Genomic DNA, 27,257 nt, shown 5'->3' with positions numbered 1-27,257 from the left:
AAACTGCTTTCTATAAGCATTTGGATATGTGGGAATAGCTACTTTACAAATAAAATACCTTACTATAACTAAAAAACAATTTTACCTTTATCCCTCTGAAAAACCTGCATGAATTAGTTGAGCGTATAGCTGTACATTTTTATTTAAGGTCAGGGTTTGGCTGTCTAGTGAGCTGTTAGTCTGACTAAGGGAAAGAGGATGTGGTGAAGTGTTTTGTCAGTGTAGAGTTGACACCGATGGCATTCTCACCATAGATTTCTCAGTGTGTGTGTAAATGTGAAACGTACAGCTCAAAGGAGATCGAGATAATGAACATATGATAATGTTAACAAGTCTCTGACTTGTAGTTTAGGCTCAGGCTGTATAACGTCTAAGCCTAAGTTTCTCACCAAGCTCAGTCCTAGTCTTCACCAAGCTTAGTCCTAGTCTTCACCAAGCTTAGTCCTAGTCTTCACCAAGCTTAGTTCTAGTCCTCACCGAGCTTCAGAAGCACAGCACGTTATGCCATCTCTTCCATCCATTGATTGGTTTATGGACTTTTCTCAATCATAATATTCAGTGTCATGCTGCGCAATGATCATAGATACAATCACTTCGTCAAAGTTCTTTCTGATAATGTTATGAATTGGCTCTAATCCGAGCAATCCTAAATTAGGTTTATCATGTGTTCATCATATAGCCTAGACATGTAAAGTGTAGACCTGACACGATTCACTATTCTACCTGACCAAGAATAATTTATGTACAACAAAATACAGTCTCTCAGAACTTTTTGTAACATTGCACATGAAGTTAACTGTAATGAAAAGAGCTTTAGGCCTATTCCTTATTCTAGACCTGGCCATATATTTCTGTCTTAAACAACTTCTTAGGGCTGCAATTCCGTTAACGGGATCGATATGACAACAGCCAGTGAAAGTGCAGGGCGCCAAATTCAAAACAACAGAAATCCCATAATTAAAATTCCTCAAACATACTAGTATTTCACACCATTTTAAATATGCACTTATTGTTAATCCCACCACAGTGTCCGATTTCAAATAGCCTTTAATAGCACTGGGGCGGCAGAGTAGCCTAGTGGTTAGAGAGTTGGACTAGTAACCGGAAGGTTGCAAGTTCAAACCCCCGAGCTGACAAGGTCGTTCTGTCGTTCTGCCCCTGAACAGGCAGTTAACCCACTGTTCCTAGGCCGTCATTGAAAATAAGAATTTGTTCTTAACTGACTTGCCTAGTTAAAGGTAAAATAAAAATTACAGCAAAAGCACCACAAACGATTGTTAGGTCAGAGCCAAGTCACAGAAAAACACAGCCATTTTTCCAGCCAAAGAGAGGAGTCACAAAAATCAGAAATAGAGAGAGAATTAATCACTAACATTTGATGATCTTCATCAGATCACTTCATGTTACACAATACATGTATGTTTTGTTCGATAAAGTTTATATTTATATCAAAAAATCTCAGTACACATTGGCGTGTTATGTTCAGTAGTTCCAAAAACATCTTGTGATTTTGCAGAGAGCCACATCAATTTACAGAAATATCATAAATGTTGATGAAAATACAAGTGTTATACATGGAACTTTAGATACACTTCTCCTTAATAATGCAACCACTGTGATTTCAAAAAAGCTTTACGGAAAAAGCAAACCATGCAATAATCTGAGTACGGCGCTCAGAGCCCAAACAAGCCAAAAAGATATCCGCCATATTGTGCAGTCAACAGAAGTCAGTAATAACATTATAAATATTCACTTACCTTTGATGATCTTCATCAGAATGCACTCCCAGGATAATGTCCATCATTTATGTATAAATAGCTCCCTTTGTTGTGTTTGGTAAATCCAAACTCACGAAGCGCGTTCACTAGGAGCAGACGAAGTTCCGTTCCAGTCCGTAGAAACATGTCAAATGGTGTATAGAATCAATCTTTAGGATGTTTTTAACATAAATCATCAATAATGTTCCAACCGGAGAATTCCTTTGTCTGTAGAAATGCAATGGAACTCAAGTTAACTCTCACGAGCTCAAAGCATTCTGGTAGACCTCGGACTCATTCCCCTCTCATTCGCCCCCAATTCACAGTAGAAGCAAGGATCTAAAGACTGTTTTTCATTTTTTTGTACCACTTCTTCTCCCCAATTTCGTGGTATCCAATTGTTTAGTAGCTACCATCTTGTCTCATCACTACAACTCCCGTACGGGCTTGGGAGAAACGAATGTTGAAGGTCACGCGTCCTCCGACACACAACCCAACCAAGCTGCTACCCAACTGCTTCTTAACACAGCGCGCATCCAACCTGGAAGCCAGCCGCACCAATGTGTCGGAGGAAACACCGTGCACCTGGCAACCTTGGTTGGCGCGCACTGCGCCCGGCCTGCCACAGGAGTCGCTGGTGCGCGATGAGACAAGGATATCCCTACCGGCCAAGCCCTCCCTAACCCGGACCTCCCGGTCGCGGCCGGTTACAACAAAGCCTGGGCGCGAACCCAGAGTCTCTGGTGGCACAGCTGGCGATGCAGTACAGCGCCCTTAACCACTGCGCCACCCGGGAGGCCTGGTTCTAAAGACTGTTGACATCTAGTGGAAGCCTTAGGAAGTGCAACACGACCAATATCCCACTGTATCTTCAATAGTGAATGAGTTGAAAAACGACCAACCTCAGAAACTTCAGATTGATTTCTATCCAAATATACTAATAATATGCATATATTAGCAACTGGGACTGAGTAGCAGGTAGTTTACGCTGAGCACCTATGGGCACCTTATTCATCCAAGCTACTCAATACTGCCCCCAGCCATAAGAAGTTAACTTTTTGCCACCCTGGTGTTTGCAGCAGCACCCCACTGCCTTATGGGAGTTGTAGTACAGACAGACATCCTTACCCCTGAATGACCACCTCGAGAAATCAGATCAGCAACACATAGGGACCAGTTTCCCAGACCCAGAGTATACCTAGTCTTGGCCTTAGCACTGCTGACAGAGATTCTCCATCGATCACGCTTTTAAGTCCACGAGTAGGCTTAATCTGGGTTCAGGAAACTGGCCCTAAACATCACCTCCCTTTTTAGTGAAATTCAATATGTTTAGTCACATCTATTGATGAAAACCAATCACGTACTGGGCCAAAGTTAGCCTACTAAGGGATGACTGTGTTTACAGACCCCGCTGTGTGTGTTCAGTCAAGGCTGAATCGTACCATGGCCATTTGGTAAAGCCACTGGTTGATTTTGTTTGCTTTAGATGTGGTCAATGAACAGGTCCAAACTGCAGCCTTGAACCCACTAAGACTAATGTTGTTTTTTTAGTTTTTCTACATTGATCTCCTATTACAGCCAGGGTCTTTTCCACAATGGCTGATGTAGATGGTGTGAACTTTTGCTCCAGCAGAGCATTAACGCACTTGATTAATCTTATGACCTAATCACCATAGTCTTCAGCCAAGGCTTTGATTGGTAGAATCAGGTGTGTAACTGCTTGGCAGGGACCTAAGCTGTTCGGAGAAAGATGTGCTAGTTCTGGTACTGAGAAACAATTATTTAGCTACTTCTGTTAGTGTTTGTATTACAATTAAGTGAGTTCTGTGAAAGTGTCAAAATTCGTTCTATCCAGTCAACCAGGCTTCTGTGACTTCCTCATCCTCTGTCTCAGCTCTATCAGACCCTAAGCTAGTGAACTAGATGTGTTGTTAAACTGAGTAGGCCTTCAGTTGGTTTTCCCATCTGCAGAGCAAGTTCACAGCCCCAACATTAAAGCAGGGATTGACTTTAAGGGTTGCCCTATTGCCTGGGGCAAGTGTCCTGATCCGTCCTGCAAGTTGAGCCTGCTCTGAGGCTGGCCCCATTGGGCAGGTTTTAATTTATTTTTTTATTTTTTTTTAACTTTCAACAACCAAAATGCAAAGAATTCCATTCTTTGTGGTTCCTCCCCTGTGTGTTGAAAAGATTGCCTCTTCAAATCAGATTTGGAAGTTTCTCCTCAGAGGTCAATCTATGTACTGTCTACGGCTTCTTCTACTTTTGGTGTGTGTGTGTGTGTGTGTGTGTGTGTGTATTGAGCTTGTAGAATTTGAATTTGATTGCTAATCGTCCATTAGGTATTGTTTACAGGGCTGAGGAGATAAGACACTATTCTTCTGTGATAAAAGAGTGTGTCAGAGGGGTGATAGTGGGGTTTGCTTTAACAATGACTGAAGTAGTATGGTATACATGGCCCTGCTCTTTATGAATATTCTGCTTTAGTCTTGTGTGTGTGTGTGTGTGTGTGTGTGTGTTTGTGTGTGTGTGTGTGTGTGCTGAAGCCAGGATTACCAATACAGCACAGTGGGTAATACCACAGCAGATTGAGAGAGAGCATTAATACCATCAGGCCAGGGTCAGGAGGGTCAGCAACATTACTACTGTAGTGGCTGTGTTGCATAGGCTAGTCCTTCCAAACCTAACTGTCTAAAGTGGACATAGTGACTGGCTGTTAGCCTACTCTGCAACCTCACCCTCCCAGAAACAATTATTAGATCTGAATTGTCTGACCCCTGCTTGGGTTCAGATGGCTTTATGGAAATGATTTGTTTTAATTTGATAAGGATTTAAAAGATTATTGATGGAAAGCATGTGTTATCTCCTGAAATTGGCTATGATAATAATCCGACTAGAGAGGGAGAGACTGGGAGGGGGGATCTAGGCTAGAGAGGGGTGGTATAGGCTTGAGAGGGAGAAACAGGGGTGGATCTAGGCTAGAGGAGGTGGGAGTGGGGGGGGGGGGGGGGGGGGGGGGGGTGGAGAGACTGAGGGGGATATAGGCTGGAGAGGGGTGGGATCTAGGCTAGAGAGGGAGAGACAGAGGGGAGGGAAATTGGCTAGAAGGGGAGAGACAGAGTGGGGATCTAGGCTAGAGAGGGAGAGACTGGGGGGGGGGGTGTATAGCCTAGAGAGGGAGAGACTGGGAGGGGAGGATCTAGGCTAGAGAGGGAAAGCGGAGTGCTGAAAGCCAGCGTTGGTATGTGTGAGTGATTTGGAGCTGTGTGTATGTGGGACGTGTATGTGTGTGTTTCAGCTCTGTATGTTTGTGTACTTGGGGCTGTGTGTATGTGGTCTTTGGAGTTGTTTGTGTGGCATTTGGAGTAGTGTGCGTGTGTTTTGTGTTTAGAGCTGTGTGTATGTTTGGAGTGGGTGTGAGTGTTTGTGTGTTTGGAGATATGTTGGCATTTACACAGGCAGCCCAATTCTGATCTTTTTTCCACTAATTGTTTTTTTGACCAATCACATCAGATATTTTCACATCAGCTATTTTTCAGAGCTGATCTGTTTGGTCAAAAGACCAATGAGTGAAAAAGAAACGATCTGAATTAGGCTGCCTGTTTGTGACGTTGTGGATCGCGCATCGCTGCTACATTCTCTTTGTGCCTAGGCTTTGCCTGCTGGCAGAGAGGTGAGATTTTGACGGCAGCATTGGAAGCGATAGAGAGGGGGAGGGGAGAGGATCGGGCGCTGGTACTGTTTGAAAGAGAGCTCAGCAGGAGAGGCGAGAGGTTATGTGTGTTGTGCGGTAGGAGGTGGGGGAAGAGGGAATAAACTAGAAGGCTAAAGAGGGATGACAGAGAGCGGGAGGGGTTGTTGGAGTACAGTCGTTACAGGAGGCAGGTTCAGATCCAGAGGGGGAGGACAGTCAGGGACGACTGGGGGGATGTCAGGGAACGTCACATTCCAATAACAATGGATAGATGACAATTCTTTGCAAATATAACGTTCTTTGGAAATATAACCAATTGTCAGTGCTGCCTTCTGGACCTCGTTGAAGACTGAATGCGGCCCCGGGGCAAAATGGGTTTGACACCCCTGGTCTACAGTATACAAGTCCTATCCTTTTTAAATCCAAGAAGGGAAGTGCAAAATTTGTAAGTGTGCACCAGTCTAGAAGAGTGTCAGTGGATTGTTATTGGTCAGTATAGCGGAGTGGGTTCTAGATTGTTATTGGCCAGTGTAGCAGAGAGTGGATTCTGATTGGCCAGTGTAGCAGAGAGTAGATTCTGACAGGACAGTCTGCTTTATGGCCCTGTCCAGAAACACCCCTTAGCCCCCTACTCATTGGGGCAAAGGCACTTCATGCATCTGAAATAATTGGATTGTTACATTATTGTAGTAGCTCCACCTTATCCCCTGATTGGCTACCCAGAGGAATTTGCACCAAATTGCTTATTTAGATCAGCTCTCTACAAGTGTCCACCAGGGACTAGGGGTTAGCCAGGCTAGTTGTTTCTGCAGCAGGCAGACATGCCTATGACTCACCCCTGGCCTCCAGTGAATGAGGAAGAGTCAACTTCCTGTATCCTGGTTCTTGTGGCTCAGTTAGACAGAGAGCTATTACTGGACTGCGTACAAGTTGACCTGTAGGCACAGATCCAGGCCCAGCTATGTTACTACTAGTACTATTGGTTAAATTCTTACCCTGGTTTTAGCTTTGCTGCTAGGCTAGCATTATCCACTGTGTTATAAACTAGTAGGAGTGTGTAATGATATTGGGATCCTTAACATTAAGAAAAAACCCAAACTAATTTTTTTTTTTTTCCCACAACATTTTAATCAGAGTGCAGTTGTCACAAAACATTGTTTTCTGTGTTATAGTCCAACTAGACTATAAACTATAGAGAGGTAGTAATGGCATCTTTTTGTAGGCAATAACTCTGTCATGGTTCGTTGGACAAAGCCTATGAGGAAAATGAATGGTGTTTTTGGAAAAATGCTGAAAGGTCTGTGGTAAACACTGGCTTAGGAGATCATATACGATCGGTTCTGAGATAATCTTCATCAGTTAACGTCACTTTTTGTGAATTTTTAAGAATGAATGTAATAAAAATCACAAAGGCTTCACAATTCATAAAGGTCATGTTAAGACTGCTATCTCATAGAACAAAAGATATAACATCTAATAAGCCTTTTTTAACCTCTGACCTTATTTTCAGCATTTCTTCCCAAACCTTCTTTCCCCATCTGTTTTTCCCATAGGGACGTCTGAACAAATCAGAGGTAACTTATTTCTGGGTATTGGGACTACCAGCTCTAATGGTCTGGGGAAAGTTGTCATTTAAATAAAAACAGAGATGAAGAGGCAAACTTTAGGCTACTTTGGTGAATTTGCGAGGCCTGCAAGACCAGACATTGCGAGATACAGATTAGCAAGAAGTATGCGTACGGTTTGCAAGGTTATTTCTGCCTGCACCCTCCTCTCTCTCCCTGGCCCTGGCTCGCCTGCTCTTTCTCTTCGCTAATGATGCGAGTGTGTGTTCAGTCTTCAATTTGTTGCGTGTAGAATATCCTAGCCCAGGGATATTCAACTCTTGTCCTACGAGGTCCGGAGCCTGCCGGTTTTCTCTTCTACCTGATAATTAATTGCACTCACCTGGTGTCCCAGGTCTAAATCAGTCCCTGATTTGTAGGGGTACAATGGGGGGGGGAAAGGACGAACTGGTTTCCAAGTCCAGAGTTGAGGGTCTAGCCTATTCATTGATGATAGGTCCTGCTTTACTGAAGTTGAGAAACATTGCAAGCCAAGAAATGACAAGATACAGCAATCCATTGGGATAAACAGGATGGTGAGCAGTAAGAAGTCTGTTTTTGTCTCGTAAATATTCATTTTTAAAAAATGCATTCCATTATGTTTGTCTCTTTTTTTCCATTTTCAAGTTAAATATACCTTCCTGCAACCCGCCTCACCCAATGTGGTATGCAGCTGCTATTCTTTTAGATCTTATAACTGGAACCTCCATCAGAAGCTAGCCAGCTAATTAGTTACTAGCTATTTAGTCATTGTTAGCCACTGCTAGCGGTCTTTACCTATAGCTCAGACACCAGCCACTATAGCCCGGATAATACATGCCAGTCTGCACAGCGCGATATCAGCCCTGAGCATATCGGACTGCTTTTTTTCCCACTACATCACCGGATTCCTGCCACAAGCTCTGGACCATGCGTTTTTCTGGATTTTGTTGTTTGTTATTCTGTCTCTCACTGTTCAAATATACCTACCATTAAAATTATAGACTGATCATTTCTTTGTCAGTGGGCAAACGTACAAAATCAACAGGGGATCAAATACTTTTTCCCCTCACTGTACGTACGTACATACATACACATACATACATACACACACATAGATACATACATACATACACATACATACATACACACACATAGATACATACATACATACATACACACACATAGATAGATACATACATACATACACACACACACACACACACACACACACAGCTGTTGAGTCGCCGTGGGAAAGGCAAGCAACAGCATCGAAGTCCTGTAATGGTAATACTTTAAGTTAAAATAGAAGGTGTTGAAATGCAAACTTTGCGAGGTGGAGTTGAGGCACAGTAATGGTAGTACAGGTGCTTAACCATCTGAAAGGGACTCACCGTGAAACACAAACCATTGCTTGCAGCAGCACAGCTGCGTTGTGAATTCAGGTGGAATGTTATGCGTTTTTCTTGTTTTTAAAGGGAAATTGATCAAGCAATTGTCTGTTTTTCTCCGTTTGTCACATCACTAGTAGTTTGTGTCTTTGTGAGCATCAGCCACTGTTTTACTACTAGTTAGTTAGCATTGATGCTAGCATCAACCAGTATGTTACATGCCTACTAGTAAGTGTTTTCGCTAGCTAAGCATCAGCCTCTTTTACGACATCTGCCACTGTGTTATAAACTAGCTAGTATTTAGTGTCTCCTCTATCAACCACTGTTATACTTGGTGCTAGCATCTAGGCTTGGGCGGTATGCTGTGTATGCCGGAGTATTTTTATTATAAATTTGAATATTTGTAGCAACTTTTTAAGTAAATACCTGCAATCAACTTGTGCAATATGTTAGGAGATAAAGAAGACCGCATTCTTCATTTAAATGTTTCATTATGTTGCTTACCGGTAGTACCCAGTCATGTGGTGTTTGTTTACAAGCCCACAACGATGAGACTGGAGCCTTGAGTCACTGACTGTTGTGCATCACACACCAGGTGATCTAGTCACGGACACCGACGTCCAGACAAACTAAACCCCTTCAGTGCCACCGTCGCGGCCCGCTAACAAGGACTGCACCTCTCTCCTTCTCCGTGGCCGACGTGAGTTAAACATTTAAGCGTGTTAACCCTCGCAAGGCTGCTGGCCCAGATGGCATCCCTAGCCGTGTCATCAGAGCATGCACAGACCAGCTGGCTGGAGTGTTTTATGGACATATTCAATCAGCAATCACTAACTCGGAGATGCTGCTGGCTACATTGAGACCCAATCACTGACCACTTTAATAAATGGATTACTAGTCACTTGAAACAATGCCACTTTATTAATGTTTACATATCTTACAATACTCATATCACATGTATATACTGTATTTTATACCATCTATTGCACCTTGCCTATGCCGCTCGGCCATCACTCATCCATATACTTACATATTCTCATTCACCTCTTTAGATTTGTGTGTATTAGGTACTTGTTTGGAAATGGTTAGATATTGCTGCACTGTCAGAACTAGAAGTACAAGCATTTCGCTACACTTGCATTAACATCTGCTACATGTGACCAATACAATTTGAGTTACCGTATGGTATTCACAACTAAATGTTTGCCAGCTAGACATCTTAACTATTAGGTTAATTATTTTAACTGTCTAAAATGTGCTACATGCTCTGCAGTTGTGCATTTGGTTTGCTAATTCAGTTACTACAGTAGTTAGTCATCTAGCTAAGTGGTTAGCTTCTTCAAAAATGAAGCTTTGCTTGCTGGTAACGGCAGAGAATCTCCTCCTGGATCAAGAGCCTTGCTGTGTAATATTTGGTTTGTGTGTGCAGCAAACTGTGAGTAGCATGTTTTTGTGATTTGTATAAGTTCATGAGCTGGGATGTCTGTCCTGAAAATAGTTTTGGTCAGAGACCGTATAACATTTTCACAATGTGCTCGTTAGCATTTAGTTAGCGTTCTCAATGGGATTTTACATGTACTTGTTAGCATTGCTAACCCTTTGGCTTACAAATGCTCAGTGGGGTTTGAAAATAGCGCACCTTGTGTTCAGTGCCGATATTACCGAATATCCTGTATGAAGGTCTGACAATCTGCATACCGCCCAAGCCTAGCATCTTCTAGTATGATCCTTTTATTCAGTCCTATCTGAACCTGCCCGTTCTGGGCCAGCCTCCCCAATACAGTAGAAGGGCAATTCCACGGTAATGGAATTACGTTGAGACTCTGATTTTTCACTTTAAACTGTATGCCAAACACAAACCATTGATTTCAAAGTTTAACAAAACATAATTCCGTTACTGTGGAAAAACCATTCACACAACACTACTGATATCAGGGGAACAACGATCCTCGGGGAATCACAGAATAAACCCCATTGCATTAATCATCAATACAATGAACAATCGACGCTGGTAATCACTGAACAGTTTGTCAAAAGACAAGTTAAACGAGATGAAAAAACAAAAACATTTGTTGTGGTTCTGGTTCATATCAGCACACACTCGTTGCCACTGGCTCACTGGCAGTAATAGACACATCCAAGATCTCGCTCGCTCTCATTTCTCACCTGTCCCGCCTCCTTCCATCTCTCTCATTCTCTCCTTAACCTATCTCCTCTCTTGTTTAAACCAATCCGTCTTGGGCCAGGTGTCTGTCTGGCCAATGTGCTGTCATGTGGAAAGTGCTACCCTCCTTCTGCCATATGTGTGGTAACGTTCCCATCAATTCGTGTGTGTGTGTGTGTGTGTGTGTGTGTGTGTTAATGGGCCCGTGGAGGGGGTGCTAATTGATTCATTCTCCCCAGTCCTCCTCTCATTAACACCCTCTCCCAGGGCAAGCTGCTGTTCTGTCCCCCCTACCCCCACCACTCCCCTGCTCCTCACCCTCCTGCTCTCCCCCGGGCCTCCCCTCTGTCAGGGGACAGGTGGCAGGAAGGGAGAGGCCCAAACCAGGGCAGGGATCAGGAATGGAGGTGGAGGGGAGCAGGGAGGAGAGCTGAAAGGATGACAGGAGAGATGAAGCCGGTGAAATTAGGAGAGTAGAGCCTGGGCAGGGAGGAATAGAAATATGTTTTGTAGTGGGGAGTCCATACTCTGATTTCACCTTTGCCCATTCTGTGTGTGTCCTTTCAAAATTGCTCCAGTTTTCTAACAATGTGGAGCTCATTGTAACCTTATGTCATGTGGAGGATGATAAGTACGTTCCTAATGTTGTATTCCCCTTTCTCGCCCCTCTCTCTTTTGAGCAGTATTCGCAGTGTGATGCAGAAGTACCTGGAGGAAAGAGATGAGCTGACCTTTGACAAAATCTTCAACCAAAAGATCGGTGAGTAGTCTGTGTGAAAGAGTACTGTTGTCCTTTCAATAACCAAACAACCATGAGAACTATAGCTCCACGTCAGACACAATAGAATTACACACACACACACACGCAAGAATGTGTTCTGGGAGGGGAGCTGTGGTAGGAAGGGCAATATGGCCTAAATGATTTCTCTGAATAAGCTTTTTGTTGTACAATTTAAAGTTAAAATACACTGCATTTCAAACAGTCAGCAATAATCTAATGAATTCAGGGCTTGTGAAGTTATTCCTTCCACAAACATTATTTTATTCAACTAGTTTAACCTGCTTTTTTCAATCACTGATCCAGCTTTCAAGTTTGTCTATGACAATGCCCTTTGTGTTACTAATGTAACCAGAAACATGCACAATGCATTTACTTCTTGTAGCTAGAAAATGGTCACCGGTCTCATATCAATCTCACAAGTGCTAGTGAATCGCCAGCTAGCCTTTATAGAAATCTTTGTTTCAAGTTTAAGCCAACTTAGATGTATCTGCTAGCTAACAAGGCAAAACAGTTGAATGGTTATAAACACACCCTGCTGTCCGTCTCCAACAGTTTGAACAGCATGCTAGTCTGTCCACTTTGTTCACATGTTGAAATCAAGTGGTCTACCTTATTTCTCAGAATGACATGAGTTGACAATTCCTTATATAATTGCGTTTTATGCTTATTGCACATTTATAAAACACAGACTAGACAGTATTTGGCTAAAATGCTGCGAGTGGTATGTGGCACGACAAACTTAGCCTTCTTTTTCCAGAATCAATGTTCATTGATACTCCTGTTTTAGTAATGTCTGCTCTGTACGCAATGTGAGGAGTTGAGACATACAAAGGGTATCGTCAGAAAGGTTAACTTGTCCTTTATTACAGTTAAATAATGTCTCAATGTGTTTGTGTCCATATGACTGATTCTGTTGACCTCAAATTCAAATAGCGATTTGAAACCACTTGTCAGAGAGGAAGAAGTGATCATCTTGGTTGTGTGAGTGGCAGAGGGAGGGGCTTGGTGTATGTGTGTAACAGAGAGGAAGAAGTGATCATCTTGGTTGTGTGAGTGGCAGAGGGAGGGGCTTGGTGTATGTGTGTAACAGAGAGGAAGAAGTGATCATCTTGGTTGTGTGAGTGGCAGAGAGAGGGGCTTGGTGTATGTGTGTAACAGAGAGGAAGAAGTGATCATCTTGGTTGTGTGAGTGGCAGAGGGAGGGGCTTGGTGTATGTGTGTAACAGAGAGGAAGAAGTGATCATCTTGGTTGTGTGAGTGGCAGAGGGAGGGGCTTGGTGTATGTGTGTAACAGAGAGGAAGAAGCGAAGCGAGAGGTTTCACTCTTGCCTAAATCTGTCCAAAATAAGCTCAAGGCATTTGGAATATCCTACAGAAACATACATTTGAACTCATCAAATGAATTAGATATTGGCCAGCCCTAAGCTGTTGTCATGGGATAAGTTGGTGATTGAGTTGGTGTGTGTCCTGTCTTGCCTGACAACACTCTACTTCCCTTTCCGAGATGCCATCTGTATGAGGCTGCTGATTGGCTAACCCTGTTCCAGCTCTTCACATGCTAACAGAAAGTGGTGATCAGTGGTAACTAAAGGGTTATCCACTGTGGCTGACCTAAAGCACTCTGACACATGTAAAGCTTTTGGAACTTTTCCTGTGACCCAAAACCCATTTTGTAAACTGAACCTGTGTTTGTATCCAAGATCAAGTCTCAGCCACCTGTCACAATAGTGTGCTCCGTCGCCTGGTTTCCAGTAGTATCACAGACAGTGAGACAGTAGCAGCAGTCTGTACCAGGGGACCAGAGCCCTGCAGCTCACTAGCTTTACTTACTGCTGCTCTGCTCTCTCTCACCTCCCCTCAGAGACTGCAGCGCTAATTCTTTCTCTCTCTCTACCTGTCACTCACTCGCTACCTTCTCCTCTCTTCATTTCTCGCTCCCTCTGTGTGGTAGTACGGTCATGGGCTGGGAATTGCCAGGGAGTTGACGGTGCGATATTATCACGATACAATATTATTACAATATCACGATACGATATTATTACAATATTATCACGATACGATATTATTACAATATTATCACGATACGATATTATTACAATATTATCACGATACGATATTATTACAATATTATCACGATACGATATTATTACAATATTATCACGATACGATATTATTACGATACGATATTATTACAATATTATCACGATACGATATTATTACAATATTATCACGATACGATATTATTACAATATTATCACGATACGATATTATTACAATATTATCACGATACGATATTATTACGATACGATATTGATACGATATTATCCCGATATTTAGGTGGCAATATGATATGTATTGAGATTCTCATGATTCTAGACGTATTGAGATTCTCATGATTCTAGACGTATTGAGATTCTCATGATTCTAGACGTATTGAGATTCTCATGATTCTAGACGTATTGAGATTCTCATGATTCTAGACGTATTGAGATTCTCATGATTCTAGACGTATTGAGATTCTCATGATTCTAGACGTATTGTGATTCTCATGATTCTAGACGTATTGTGATTCTCATGATTCTAGACGTATTGTGATTCTCATGATTCTAGACGTATTGAGATTCTCATGATTCTAGACGTATTGAGATTCTCATGATTCTAGACGTATTGAGATTGGATGTTCAAACATTGCTCACCACGTGTCTGCTGGAGAGACATGAGAAATGTTTTATTGATCGCTTATGAAAACTGCAAACTAGGTTATATCGTAAAAAATAATATCCCGATATGTAACTGTATCAATTAGTATTTTTCCCCATCACTAAAACACACACGTCACCAACCTACCTAACCACAGCATTGACACTGGATTGCTGCCATCACTGTTTGTTTATGGTGATTTTGGAGTGTTTTGTTAGTCTGCTGATGTTGGGCTGTGGTTAACAACTGATAAGTGTAGCTTGTACCCATCCGTGTTGACAGGCCTCTCTGCTAACTGATATAGATTCTGCCTACCCAGCCATATGTGTCATCCGTGTGTATGCATACTCTAGTCATGGTGAACAAGGTGCTCTGTCATCGTATTGGCTAACACTGAGAATAGGAGTTGGTGGGGGGGTAGTATTGCATAGTGGTGGGGGGTTATTGTGGTCTCTCTCTTGCGATCTCTTGCTCACTTTCTCACTCTTTCTCACTCTCTTTCTCACTCTTTCTCACTCTCTTTCTCACTCTCTTCATTCTCTCTCACCTCATATCCTCTTTAGCTGTGAATGGGCTGAAGACACATCCTCGCACTCACATACACTACATGACCAAAAGTATGTGGACACCTGCTCGTCGAACGGCTCATTCCAAAATCATGGGTATTAATATGGAGTTGGTCCCCCCCTTTGCTGCTACAGTATAACAGCCTCCACTCTTCTGGATAGGCTTTCCACTAGATGTTGGAACATTGCTGCGGAGACTTCCTTCCATTCAGCCACAAGCATTTAGTGAAGTCGGGCCAGCACAGAATCGTCTAGAATATCATTGTATGCTGTAGCGTTAAGATTTTCCTTCACTGGAACTAAGGGGCCCGAACCATGAAAAACATCCCCATACCATTATTCCTCTTCCACCAACCTTTACAGTTGGCACTATGCATTGGGGCAGGTAGCGTTTTCCTGGCATCCGCCAAACTCAGATTCGTCCGTCGGACTGCCAGGTGGTGAAGCGTGATTCATCACTCCATAGAACGTGTTTCCACTGCTTCAGAGTCCAATGGCGGCTAGCTTTACACCACTCTAGCCGATGCTTAGTATTGTGCGTAGTGATCTTAGGCTTGTGTGCGGCTGCTTGGCCATGGAAACCCATTTCATGAAGCTCCCTAATAACAGTTATTGTGCTGATGTTTCCTGAGGCAGTTTAGAACTCTGTGGTGAGAGTTGTAACCGACTATTTTTACACACTACATGCTTCAGCACTTGGAGGTCTCGTTCTGTGAGCTTGTGTGGCCTAAAACTTCATAGCTGAGCTGTTGTTGCTCCTAGACGTTTCCACTTCACAATAACAGCACTTACAGTTGACCGGGGCAGCTTTAGCAGGGCTGAAATTTGTTGGAAAGGTGGCATCCTATAACGGTGCCATGTTGAAAGTCACTGCGCTCTTCAGTAAGGCCGTTCTACTGCCAATGTTTGTCTATGGAGATTGCATGGCTAAGTGCTCAATATTGTATATCTGTCAGCAATAGGTGTCACTGAAATAGCCACTAATTTGAAGGGGTGTCCACATACTTTTGTACATACACTATATGTATATATATATATAAATAATCTGCCAGGCACACACATGCGTGTCGCTTCTGGGTGTCAAAAGGGGGGAAGGAGAAAGGTAGTTGAGTGTCATCCGCATAGTAATGATAGGAGGGACCATGTGAGGATATGATGGAGCCAAGTGATTTGGTGTATAGAGAGAAGAGAGGGTCTAGAACCGAGCCTTGGGGGACACCATTAGTGACAATACGTGGCGCAAACATAGATCTTCTCCACGTCACCTGGTAGGAGCGGCCTGGATGCCCACCCCTGAGAGGGCGAGAGGAGGATCATCCTACGGTGCCACGTTGAAAGTCACTGAGCTCTTAAGCAATGCCATTCTACTGCGAATGTCAGCTATGGAGATTGCATGGCTTTGTGCTCGTTTGTATACACCTGTCCGCAACTAATTTGAAGCAGTGTCTACAAACTTGTGTGTATGTGTGTGTGTGCACACAGCTGTGTGTCCCTAGGGCCTAGGCTGTGTGTGTTAGACCATGTCCCCACATGTCAGTACCAGAGCATGTGGGGAGGTTAGGAGGCCTCTGGCACGTTAGACATCCAGCCCTTGCTCTTCATCTATATCGCTCTCATTCGCTATCTCTCTCGCTCTCGTTCACTATTTCTTACTCTCATCGCTCTGTCACGCGCTCTCCATGTTTAGACTCTGCTGTCCCCACTGTCTGACTCTCACTGGGTTACTGGGAATATGTGGATACCGCATTGCGGTACTGAGATCACCCCACCCCTCAATGCCAGAGTGCCTGTGAGGGCCTGAGAGGAGAGAGGCTCCTCAGATACAGCCATATGACCGCTAACGTGTGTGTGAGACTTTGTTTACAGGCTGGTGCACAAAGCTGATGTACACCGTGTTCAAGATGGCTGACTGTGATTGGCTCTCTTGTGACTGGAACCCTAAGCTATGATTGGTTCTCTGGGTGGAAGGGCTGGCTTCTTGTGTTCCAGAGACCCCCATAGCGTTCTTTCACTCCCTCTCATCTCTCTTTGTCTGAATTCTTTCTCTCTGTGTTTCTTTTACTCTTGCCCTGCCGCTCTCTCCCTCTTTCTCTCTCTCCATCTGTCAGAGTACTGGAATGGATGATGGAGAGTTTTACGTTGCTTAGCAACTGTCGGTTGCCATGGGAACTCAGCAGAACTCTCGATGACAGGGAAAAATGAAATGGATTAAAGGAGAAATAAAAAAATATGATGAGAACGGAGGAGGAGAGGAAATGGAGAAGGGGACATTAAACGAGAGCGATAAAGGCTAGATGGATCCACAATGCACTGGAGCTGCCCGAGGCCATCGGGCTTGACGGGTGGGGCAGTCTCAATAGTCTACAGTGGCCTCTTCTCCTCACCATATCTCCTACCTAAGTCTCCCACCTTTCTACCCAGGTCTCCATGCCTTTTCTCTCCTCATGTCCCCACTACACGCTTCAATTCCTCACCATGTCTCCTATCCTTCTCTCTTCAGGAGTGAAGAACACACACACCCTCCCTCTCGCTCTGCCACTGCTCGCTGGTATGATGATGATCACTGTTTATCTTGTTAGTGTGTCAGCTCATGCGTATACTGATGTATGTGTGTGTGTGTGTGTGTGTCAAAGTGTCAGCAGTTGTGTGTGTGCTTGAGCGTGTGTCAGGGTAGTGGCTCATTGATTGGTGTCTCTGCTCCAGCAAACGGGTCTAATTGCTAAGGGACTGGGTGTATTAATTGGCCGGTCGATCACACACACTCAAACTCACACAACACTGTTTTGGACCATCAGAGAGAGGGGCACTGGAACCAGTGTGTGAGTTTGATAGAGCCAACACTACTCTGTCTTACTGCTGCTCTCCCTCAAACCACTTTTTCCCTAAATGACAATATCCATCCTCTCTCCTCTCATACCCCTCTTTCTCTTCCCACTTCTCTCCATATACCCCCATTCCTCCCCTCTTTTCTCACTCTCTTTCTGTCCAGCTCTTGGCATCAGGCCTGTGTGTTTATAAACTCTGGACTGGTGTGAATGTGTTTCCAAGACAGACTTGGAGCCTGTGTGTGTGTGTAGCCTGCTGTTACTGTACGTCTTATTGCTTGTGTATTTGGTTGTGTCTCTCAGAGAGGTTGAGTGATTGGTGAGCTGTGAGGATTTTGGCAGAGTGAGTTTTCACATTGAGCTAATCTTATGACCTTGTGCTAGACAAGGCTGAAAGCCCTCGCCAGCCCTGACTCTCTACCTCAGGAGATGTGGAGGGGAGTAAGAGGAGGGTGGGGGGGAGAAAGAAGAGGAGGGTGGAGGGGAGAAAGAGGAGGAGGGTGGAGGGGAGAAAGAGGAGGAGGGTGGAGGGGAGAAAGAGGAGGAGGGTGGAGGGGAGAAAGAGGAGGAGGGTGGAGGGGAGAAAGAGGAGGAGGGTGGAGGGGAGAAAGAGGAGGAGGGTGGGGGGGAGAAAGAGGAGGAGGGTGGGGGGGAGAAAGAGGAGGAGGGTGGGGGGGAGAAAGAGGAGGAGGGTGGGGGGGAGTAAGAGGAGGGGAGAGAGGAGGGTGGAGGGGAGAAGGAGGGGAGAAAGAGGAGGGGAGTAAGAGGAGGGTGGAGGGGAGAAAGAGGGGTGGAGGGGATTGAGGGGAGTAAGAGGAGGGTGGAGGGGAGAGAGAGGAGGGTGGAGGGGAGTAAGAGGAGAGGAGTGTGGAGGGGAGAAAGAGGAGGGGAGTAAGAGGAGGGTGGAGGGGAGAAAGAGGGGTGGAGGGGATTGAGGGGAGTGAGAGGAGGGTGGAGGGGAGTAAGAGGAGGGTGGAGGGGAGTAAGAGGAGGGTGGAGGGGAGAGAGAGGAGGGTGGAGGGGAGTAAGAGGAGAGGAGTGTGGAGGGGAGAAAGAGGAGGGGAGTAAGAGGAGGGTGGAGGGGAGAAAGAGGGGTGGAGGGGATTGAGGGGAGTAAGAGGAGGGTGGAGGGGAGTAAGAGGAGGGTGGAGGGGAGAAAGAGGAGGTGTAGAGGGGAGAAAGAGGAAGAGGTGTGGAGGGGAGAAAGAGGAGGAGGGGTGGAGGGGAGTAAGAGGAGGGTGGAGGGGAGTGAGGGGAGGGTGGAGGGGAGTGAGGGGAGAAAGAGGAGGGTGGAGGGGAGAAAGAGGGGTGGAGGGGAGAAAGAGGGGTGGAGGGGAGTGAGGGGAGAAAGAGGAGGGTGGAGGGGAGTAAGAGGAGGGGAGAGAGGAGGGTGGAGGGGAGAAAGAGGAGGAGGGTGGAGGGGAGAAAGAGGAGGAGGGTGGAGGGGAGAAAGAGGAGGAGGGTGGAGGGGAGAAAGAGGAGGAGTAGTCGAGGGGAGAAAGAGGAGGAGTAGTCGAGGGGAGAAAGAGGAGGAGTAGTCGAGGGGAGAAAGAGGAGGAGTAGTCGAGGGGAGAAAGGAGGAGGTGTAGAGGGGAGAAAGAGGAGGGGAGTAAGAGGGTGGAGGGGAGAAAGGAGGGTGGAGGGGAGAAAGGAGGGTGGAGGGGAGTAAGAGGAAGGTGGAGGGGAGTAAGAGGAGGGTGGAGGGGAGTAAGAGGAGGGTGGAGGGGAGTAAGAGGAGGATGGAGGGGAGTAAGAGGAGGGGAGAGAGGAGGGTGGAGGGGAGTGAGGGGAGAAAGAGGAGGAGGGTGGAGGGGAGTAAGAGGAGGGTGGAGGGGAGTAAGAGGAGGGTGGAGGGGAGTAAGAGGAGGGGAGTAAGAGGAGGGTGGATGGGAGTAAGAGGAGGGGAGTAAGAGGAGGGTGGAGGGGAGAAAGAGGAGGGGAGAGAGGAGGGTGGAGGGGAGAAAGAGGAGGGTGGAGGGGAGAAAGAGGAGGGTGGAGGGGAGAAAGAGGAGGGTGGAGGGGAGTAACAGGAGAGGAGGGTGGAGGGGAGTAACAGGAGAGGAGGGTGGAGGGGAGTAAGAGGAGGGTGGAGGGGAGCAAGAGGAGGGTGGATGGGAGTAAGAGGAGGGGAGTAAGAGGAGGGTGGAGGGGAGAAAGAGGAGGGGAGAGAGGAGGGTGGAGGGGAGAAAGAGGAGGGTGGAGGGGAGAAAGAGGAGGGTGGAGGGGAGAAAGAGGAGGAGGGTGGAGGGGAGTAAGAGGAGAGGAGGGTGGAGGGGAGTGAGGGGAGAAAGAGGAGGAGGTGTAGAGGGGAGAAAGAGGAGGTGTAGAGGGGAGAAAAAGGAGGGTGGAGGGGAGTAAGAGGGGAGAGATGAGGTTGGAGGGGAGAAAGAGGAGGGTGGAGGGGAGAAAGAGGAGGGTGGAGAGAGAGGAGGGGAGAGAGGAGTAAGAGTGGAGGGGGTATAGGGGAGGTTTGGAGGGGGTAAAGGGGAATAAGAGGAGGTTTGGAGGAGGTCAAGGGGAGGTTTGAAGGGGGTAGAGGGGAGGGTAGAGAGGAGAAAGAGGGGGAGGTTTGGATGGTAGGAGGGAGAGAAAAGAGGGATAAGGGTAGAGGAAGAGGGAGAGTGGTTGAGATCAGTAAAAAGACTGAAAGTAGTGTAGAGTGAGAGAAGGTGTTGTGGACACCAGTGTTCTTTATACTGTTAGGTGTTCCTGATTGATGGTCACTGTGTGGTAGCAGACTAGCCAGTGTGTGTGTTGCATTATACATGTACTGACCTTCACTGTGGAGGAGAGCTAGCATAGAGCCAGGGAGTCAGTGTGTGCGTTTGAGCTTTAGATGTGTGTGTGTGTGTGTGGGGGGGGGTATAGTGTACTTTTTTGATGTATTGCTTCACAGGCTTATAATGGAATTGAAGGAGGGAGACGATTTGACTGACAGATTGTGTGGGGAAGAGAAAGTGGCCGCAGTGGCGAAATGACAATGTACAACATGTATCAGTTTTAAAGCTCATTTCCTGTAATTCTATACATTTTTCTGCAGCTTATGCTGTCTGAGTAACTCAAAGTGAACGTGGTTGAGGGGTTTTCCTGGTTTAGTGCGTGTATGTGTCCATGTGTGGGAGGTTTGAACATGGACACTTCCTGAATAGTGACGAGATGAAAGTACAGAACAGAGCGGGAGAGAGCAGGCAGGTTGTCTACACGGATATTGAAGTAAAGACGGGAGAAAGAGACCTACCTATCTTCCTACATCACGGGTCCAGAATAAACAGCTTCAGCTAAAAGGACTGGAGATGGATGAAGGGGAGGAGACGTGTGTGTGTGTGTGTGTGTGTGTGTGTGTGTGGACTGTGTTGAGCTGTGAGTTAGGGCGACTTAATCAGCAGGTTATATTTAGCCAGTTCAGGTGATTCCAGTAATGACACAAAGCACAGAGAAGCCTATGTCTCATCCTAGGAGTGTGTGTATGCGGGCGTTGCTGTGTGTGTGTTTTGTGAGAAGGCCATTTGTTGATTTAGCTGGTGACTGCTGAAGTGTCCTGTGATTAAGGTTAATCCCTGACTCCAGCGATGTAAAATGTCTGGCTCTTTCTTCTCTAACCTTATTCCACTGAAGAACACCCACCAACCACTGCGTGTGTGCGCTTTGCATGCAAAAACGCCCTCTCTGCAAACAGGGATCCTCTCTACACACACTAACCCTAATGTGTGTGTGAGTTTGTGCGCGTTTTCACAAATGTATGTGTACAATAGTTTGTGTGTGCGCAGAGGTCGCAGGAAGGCAGAATCCTTGTTCCCTGGTGTGTCTGTGTGCCACTGACAGGAACCGAGGAGGAAAGGGAGGGGAGGGGCTTGGACTTATGAGGAAATGATGCGTAGGGTCTGGAGAAGAGATAAAGGAGAGAGGGAAGGGGGAGCAGGAAGGAGTATGTTCTCTCTCAATTCAAAGGGCTTTATTGGCATGGGAAACATGTTTACATTGCCAAAGCAAGTGGAATAGACCATAAACCAAATAGTGTTGCACAGTGTATACCGGTACCACAGTAATATCATGGAATCGACACCTCATGATACCAACATTTTAGAATACTGTAGTATTGTTTAATATTGCCCTACCGATCTAAAGAACCCACTGGCGCCTGTTAGAAAATGTCAAAGTTCATTTTGTTTTTAAATTCAGCTGATTGTTTTGAAGCAACAGCCACTAGTCTCTTGTATGCGTCGGTCCAATAAAGGCAGCTGTAATGAGCCAGCCGGCAGCCGTTACCCACCTGATTCTCTCTGGCCACTCTATTTTAAATATAATTTAGCCATGATGGCGAGCGGAGATGAGTCTTCTGTTATATGTGACATATTGGAGCAGCGCACAGAGCAAGCAAAGGTGAGCGATTGTATTATTTCATCCCTGGTAGGACCAAAGAGCACAGGCCAGTCTGAGTAGGCTCTGCAATTTCTCTGTCTCGGTGAGTGTCAGAGAGGAGAAATAGAGCACAGCTTCTTCAAAGCCATCCCTGCAGCTTTACAGTAAAGTAAAGGGCGTGTCTCTAGCTCAAATGAAAAAAATCCCCCATATTACTAGAGCTACCTTTTCTCTTCCTTTGCGATTTTTTTATGCATTTAATTTATTTTAACCAACTATGTCGCGGGCCGTTTTTGAAACTAATCCCGGGTTGGTAATTATTGGTTTGACAAACCATTGTTTAGTCATGTTACCAAGCTAACAACCTGCGAACTTGGCAGTACGTCTAGGCAGATTTGATTGGCACAGGAAGAAAGGACAAGGGCCTGCTTCTCCACTCATGAGATGTATTTTAAAGGTACAGGGCATTAGGAAAGTATTCAGACCCCTTGACTTTTTCAACATTTTGTTACGTTACAGCCTTACTCTAAAATTGATTAAATTGTTTTTTCCCCTCATCAATGGACAAACAATACCCCATAATGACAAGCAAAAACAGCTTTTTAGAAATGTTTGCAAAAAACTGAAATATCACGTTTACCTAAGTATTCAGACCCTCGTACTCAGTACTTTGTTGAAGCACCGTTACAGCCTCGAGTCTTCTTTGGTATGACGCTACAAGCTTGGCAAACCTGTATTTGGGGAGTTTCTCCCATTTCTTCTCTGCAGATCCTCTCTAGCTCTATCAGGTTGGATGGGGAGCATTGCTGCAGAGCTATTTTCAGGTATCTCCAGAGATGTTCAATCGGGTTCAAGTCCAGGCTCTGGCTGGGCCACTCAAAGATATTTAGAGACTATTCCCGAAGCCAGTCCTGCGTTGTCTTGGCTGTGTGCTTAGGGTTGTTGTCCTGTTGGAAGGTGAACCTTCGCCCTAGTCTGAGGTCCTGAACGCTCTGGAGCAGGTTTTCATCAAGGATCTCTGTACTTTGATCCATATCCCTAGATCCTGACTAGTCTCCCAGTCTCAGTCTCTGTCTCTCAAGTTTTACTGTAGGGATGGTGCCAGGTTTCCTCCAGATGTGACGCTTGGCATTCAGGTGAAAGAGTTCAATCTTTGTGTCATCAGACAGGATAATCTTGTTTCTCATGGTCTGAGAGTCCTTTTGGTGCCTTTTGGCAAACTCCAAGTGGGCTGTCATGTGCCTTTTACTGAGAGTGGCTTCCATCTGGCAACTCTACCATAAAGGCCTGATTGGCGGAGTACTGCAGAGATGGTTGTCCTTCTGGAAGGTTCTCCCATCTCCACAGAGGAACTCTGGAGCTCTGTCAGAGTGACCATCGGGTTTTTGGTCACCTCCCTGACCAAGGCCCTTCTCCGTCGATTGCTTAGTTTGTCCAGGGGGCCAACTCTAGGGAGAGTCTTGGTGGTTCCAAACTTGTTCCATTTAAGAATGATGGAAGCCACTGTGTTCTTGGGGACCTTCAATGCTGCATAATTTGTTTTGGTACCCTTCCCCAGATCTGTGCCATGACACAGTCCTGTCTCGGAGCTCTATGGACAATTCCTTCGACCTCATGGCTTGGTTTTTGCTCTGACATGCACTCTCATCTTTGTAACCTATATAGACAGGTGTGTGCCTTTCCAAATAATGTCCAATCAATTGATTTTACCACAGGTGGACTCCAATCAAGTTGTAGAAACATCTCAAGGATGATCAATGGAAACAGGATGCACAGAATCTCTATTTCGAGTAGGGATGCATGATATATCGGTGGACGTATCGGAATCGGTTAATATTAGCTAAAAATGCCAACATCGGTATCGGCCCAATGTCTAATTTAACGCGAATGTGCAAAACCAATGTCAAAACTGACATGCAGACCTATATGACGTAATGACGCCATGTAAAATGTTTCGTTATAGGTGCAACACAGCATTCCTAACCTAACCCACAATGTCTGCTGTGTGGATCAAGCAGTCAAGTCGAGCAGTCATTTGAAACAGTAAGAACATTTCAGCGAGACACCTCACAGGCGAAATCCATTAACACCAAGATAATGGAATTCATTGTCCTTGACAATCAACCGTTCTCTGTCATGGGTGATGTTGGCTTTCGCACCAGTACACACAACTGCTATTAGCTTCACGACTGACGTTTGGACCAGCGATATCAGCCCCATGAGCATGCTGAGTCTGACAGCACAGTAGCTTGTCTAGGGTTTCGTACTGAGGAAAGTTGTATTGCATGCTCATGAATATGCTGGTTGTCATACCGCTGCTGCCATTTCAATGGCATTTGAGAACATTTGTGAAACTTGGAAACATGAAAACACTCCTAGCTCCATTTGAACAACTGACTGGAGAAATAAGCTCATCAACTGTGTCTGCAGCAGACGTGATACCCTCTGTCATGGCACTGAAACGCCTGCTCAACAAAACTTCCCACACAGGCTGTGAACAAGTAATTGTCACCACCATGCTCGATGCTAGGTACAAGGATCGCTACTTCGGCGAAGACAAGAAACAGGGTTTACGTGAAATGTTAGACACAGCTGGACAAGATCGAAATGGACACAGTGACAGTGCGCTCCGAGGAAGAGAGGCCACGGACAGACAGACAGCTGGACAAGATCGAAATGGACACAGTGACAGAGCGCTCCGAGGAAGAGAGGCCACAGACAGACAGACAGCTGGACAAGATAGAAATGGACACAGTGACCGTGCGCTCTGAGGAAGAGAGGCCACAGACAGACAGACAGCTGGACAAGATAGAAATGATCACAGTGACCGTGCGCTCCGAGGAAGAGAGGCCACGGACAGACAGACAGCTGGACAAGATCGAAATGGACACAGTGACCGTGCGCTCCGAGGAAGAGAGGCCACAGACAGACAGACAGCTGGACAAGATAGAAATGGACACAGTGACCGTGCGCTCCGAGGAAGAGAGGCCACAGACAGACAGCTGGACAAGCTAGAAATGGACACAGTGACCGTGCGCTCCGAGGAAGAGAGGCCACGGACAGACAGACAGCTGGACAAGATAGAAATGGACACAGTGACCGTGCGCACTGAAGAGGCCCCGCGAGAGGAGAGGCCACGGACAGACAGAGCTGAAACTTCACTGCTTGACATGTATGATGAAATCCTGGTTGAGACTGAACAAAGAAACAGCACAGCAAGTAAGTAAATGAAATAGGTTTTGGTTATGTTTTACTGGTAATGGGGACAAGCGTAAATGTCAACAAAATAACTTTGTGTGTGACACGTGTATTTAACTAGGCAAGTCAGTTAACAAATTCTTATTTACAATGACGGCCAACCCCGGACGACGCAGGGCCAATTGTGCACTGTCCCATGGGACTCCCAATCACTGCCGGATGTGATACAGCCTGGATTCGAACTAGGGACTGTAGTGACGCCTCTTGCACTGAGATGCTGTGCCTTAGACCGCTGTGTCCATGTGTGTGTGTGTTAACTATTTAACTGTAGTAGAATGCTTAAAAGGCCGCTAAAATGTTTATTGGTTATCGGTATCTTTTTTTTTGGGCAAGGAAAATATTGGATATCAGCCACAAATGTCGTATCAGTGCATCTTTAGTTTCGAGTCTCATAGCAAAAGGTCTGAATACTCATGTAAATAATGTATTTCTGTTTTTGAATTTGAATACATTTTCAAAAAATTCTAAACCTGTTTTCTTCTTGTCAATATGGGGTATTGTGTGGAGATGAGGAAAAAACTATGAATCCATTTTAGAATGCGACTAACGTTTACTTTCAGAATGCACTGTAGGATTCTAGTAGGTGAAATGTACGCCTAAAATATTTAAACAATCTATTGCTTTCTGGTGATTTATTAAGTTCTGTTTGGTGCCTAATGTTGTCAAAGTTGGGAGCTGTGTGTGTGTATACGTTTGTGAGAGTGTGGGAGGGAGGGAGAGTGTGTGGGTCTGTTAACTGATGAGTAAAGACTGATTGTTTCATGCAGTGCTTCCCCCATACTGCCATATTGACATGCAGATCATTATGCATGTTTATTCCTTCAGCCAAATCACAGGTAGGTCTTTGCAAATATGAGCAAATCAGCCATTCTATGCAGTACTGTATTATACAGTGTGAAGTTAACTTAATGTGTTTGTATTGAGTGGAAGTGTGAATATCAGTGACAGTTTTTTTGCGTAGCACATGCGCAGAATGTTTACACAACTGGAACAAGCATCTAGGGGGGGGGGGGGCAGGATTAGAGGTCGGCCGATTATGATTTTTCAACGCCGATACCGATTTATTGGAGGACCAAAAAAAAGCCGATACCGATTTAATCGTCCGATTTATATTTATTTATTTGTAATAATGACAATTACAACAATTTCTGAATGAACACTTATTTTAAGTTAATATAATACATTAATAAAATGAATTTAGCCTCAAATAAATAATGAAACATGTTCAATTTGGTTTAAATAATGCAAAAACAAAGTGTTGGAGAAGAAAGTAAAAGTGCCATGTAAGAAAGCTAACGTTAAAGTTCCTTGCTCAGAACATGAGAACATATGAAAGCTGGTGGTTCCTTTTAACGTGAGTCTTCAATATTCCCAGGTAAGAAGTTTTAGGTTGTAGTTATTATAGGAATTATAGGACTATTTCTCTCTATACCATTTGTATTTCATTAACCTTTGACTATTGGATGTTCTTATAGGCACTTTAGTATTGCCAGTGTAACAGTATAGCCTCCGTCCCTCTCCTCGCCGCTACCTGGGCTCAAACCAGCAACACAACGACAACAGCCACCATCAAAGCAGCTACGCAAAAAAACTGTCACTGATATTCACACTTCCACTCAATACAAAACACATTAAGTTAACTTCAGAGCAAGGGGAACAACCACTCCAAGTCTCAGAGCGAGTGACGATTGAAACGCTATTAGCGCGCACCCCACTAACTAGCTAGCTATTTCACTTCAGTTACACCAGCCTCATCTCGGGAGTTGATAGGCTTGAAGTCATAAACAGCGCAGTGCTTGATGCACAACGAAGAGCTGCTGGCAAAACGCACGAAAGTGCTGTTTGAATGAATGTTTACGCGTCTGCTTCTGCCTACCACCGCTCAGTCAGATACTTAGATACTTGTATGCTTGTATGCTCAGTCAGATTATATGCAACACAGGACACACTAGATAATATCTAGTAATATCATCAACCATGTGTAGTTAACTAGTGATTATGATTGATTGTTTTTTATAAGATAAGTTTAATGCTAGCTAGCAACTTACCTTGGCTTACTGCATTCACATAACAGGCAGTCAGTCTCCTTGTGGAGTACAAAGAGAGGCAGGTGGTTATAGCGTTGGACCAGTTAACTGTAAGGTTGCAAGATTTGATCCCCCGAGCTGACAATGTGAAAATC

The 27,257-nt window shown here is 45.1% G+C and overlaps 1 protein-coding gene across 1 annotated transcript in view; it reads left to right on the top strand.

The window, feature by feature from the left end:
* Positions 1-27,257, top strand: part of grk3 (G protein-coupled receptor kinase 3) — a 108,817-nt gene that overhangs the window by 4,030 nt on the left and 77,530 nt on the right. The window contains exon 2 of the mRNA XM_090234166.1: positions 11,270-11,346. Within this exon, the coding sequence (XP_090090292.1) occupies positions 11,270-11,346 (77 nt within the window). The remainder of the gene's footprint in view (positions 1-11,269; positions 11,347-27,257) is intronic.

The sequence above is a fragment of the Oncorhynchus mykiss genome, chromosome 5 (assembly GCF_057628025.1).
Source record: "Oncorhynchus mykiss isolate SJ-2025 chromosome 5, ASM5762802v1, whole genome shotgun sequence".
Taxonomy (NCBI): domain Eukaryota; kingdom Metazoa; phylum Chordata; class Actinopteri; order Salmoniformes; family Salmonidae; genus Oncorhynchus; species Oncorhynchus mykiss.
This window is presented reverse-complemented; position numbering and strand designations above follow the sequence as displayed.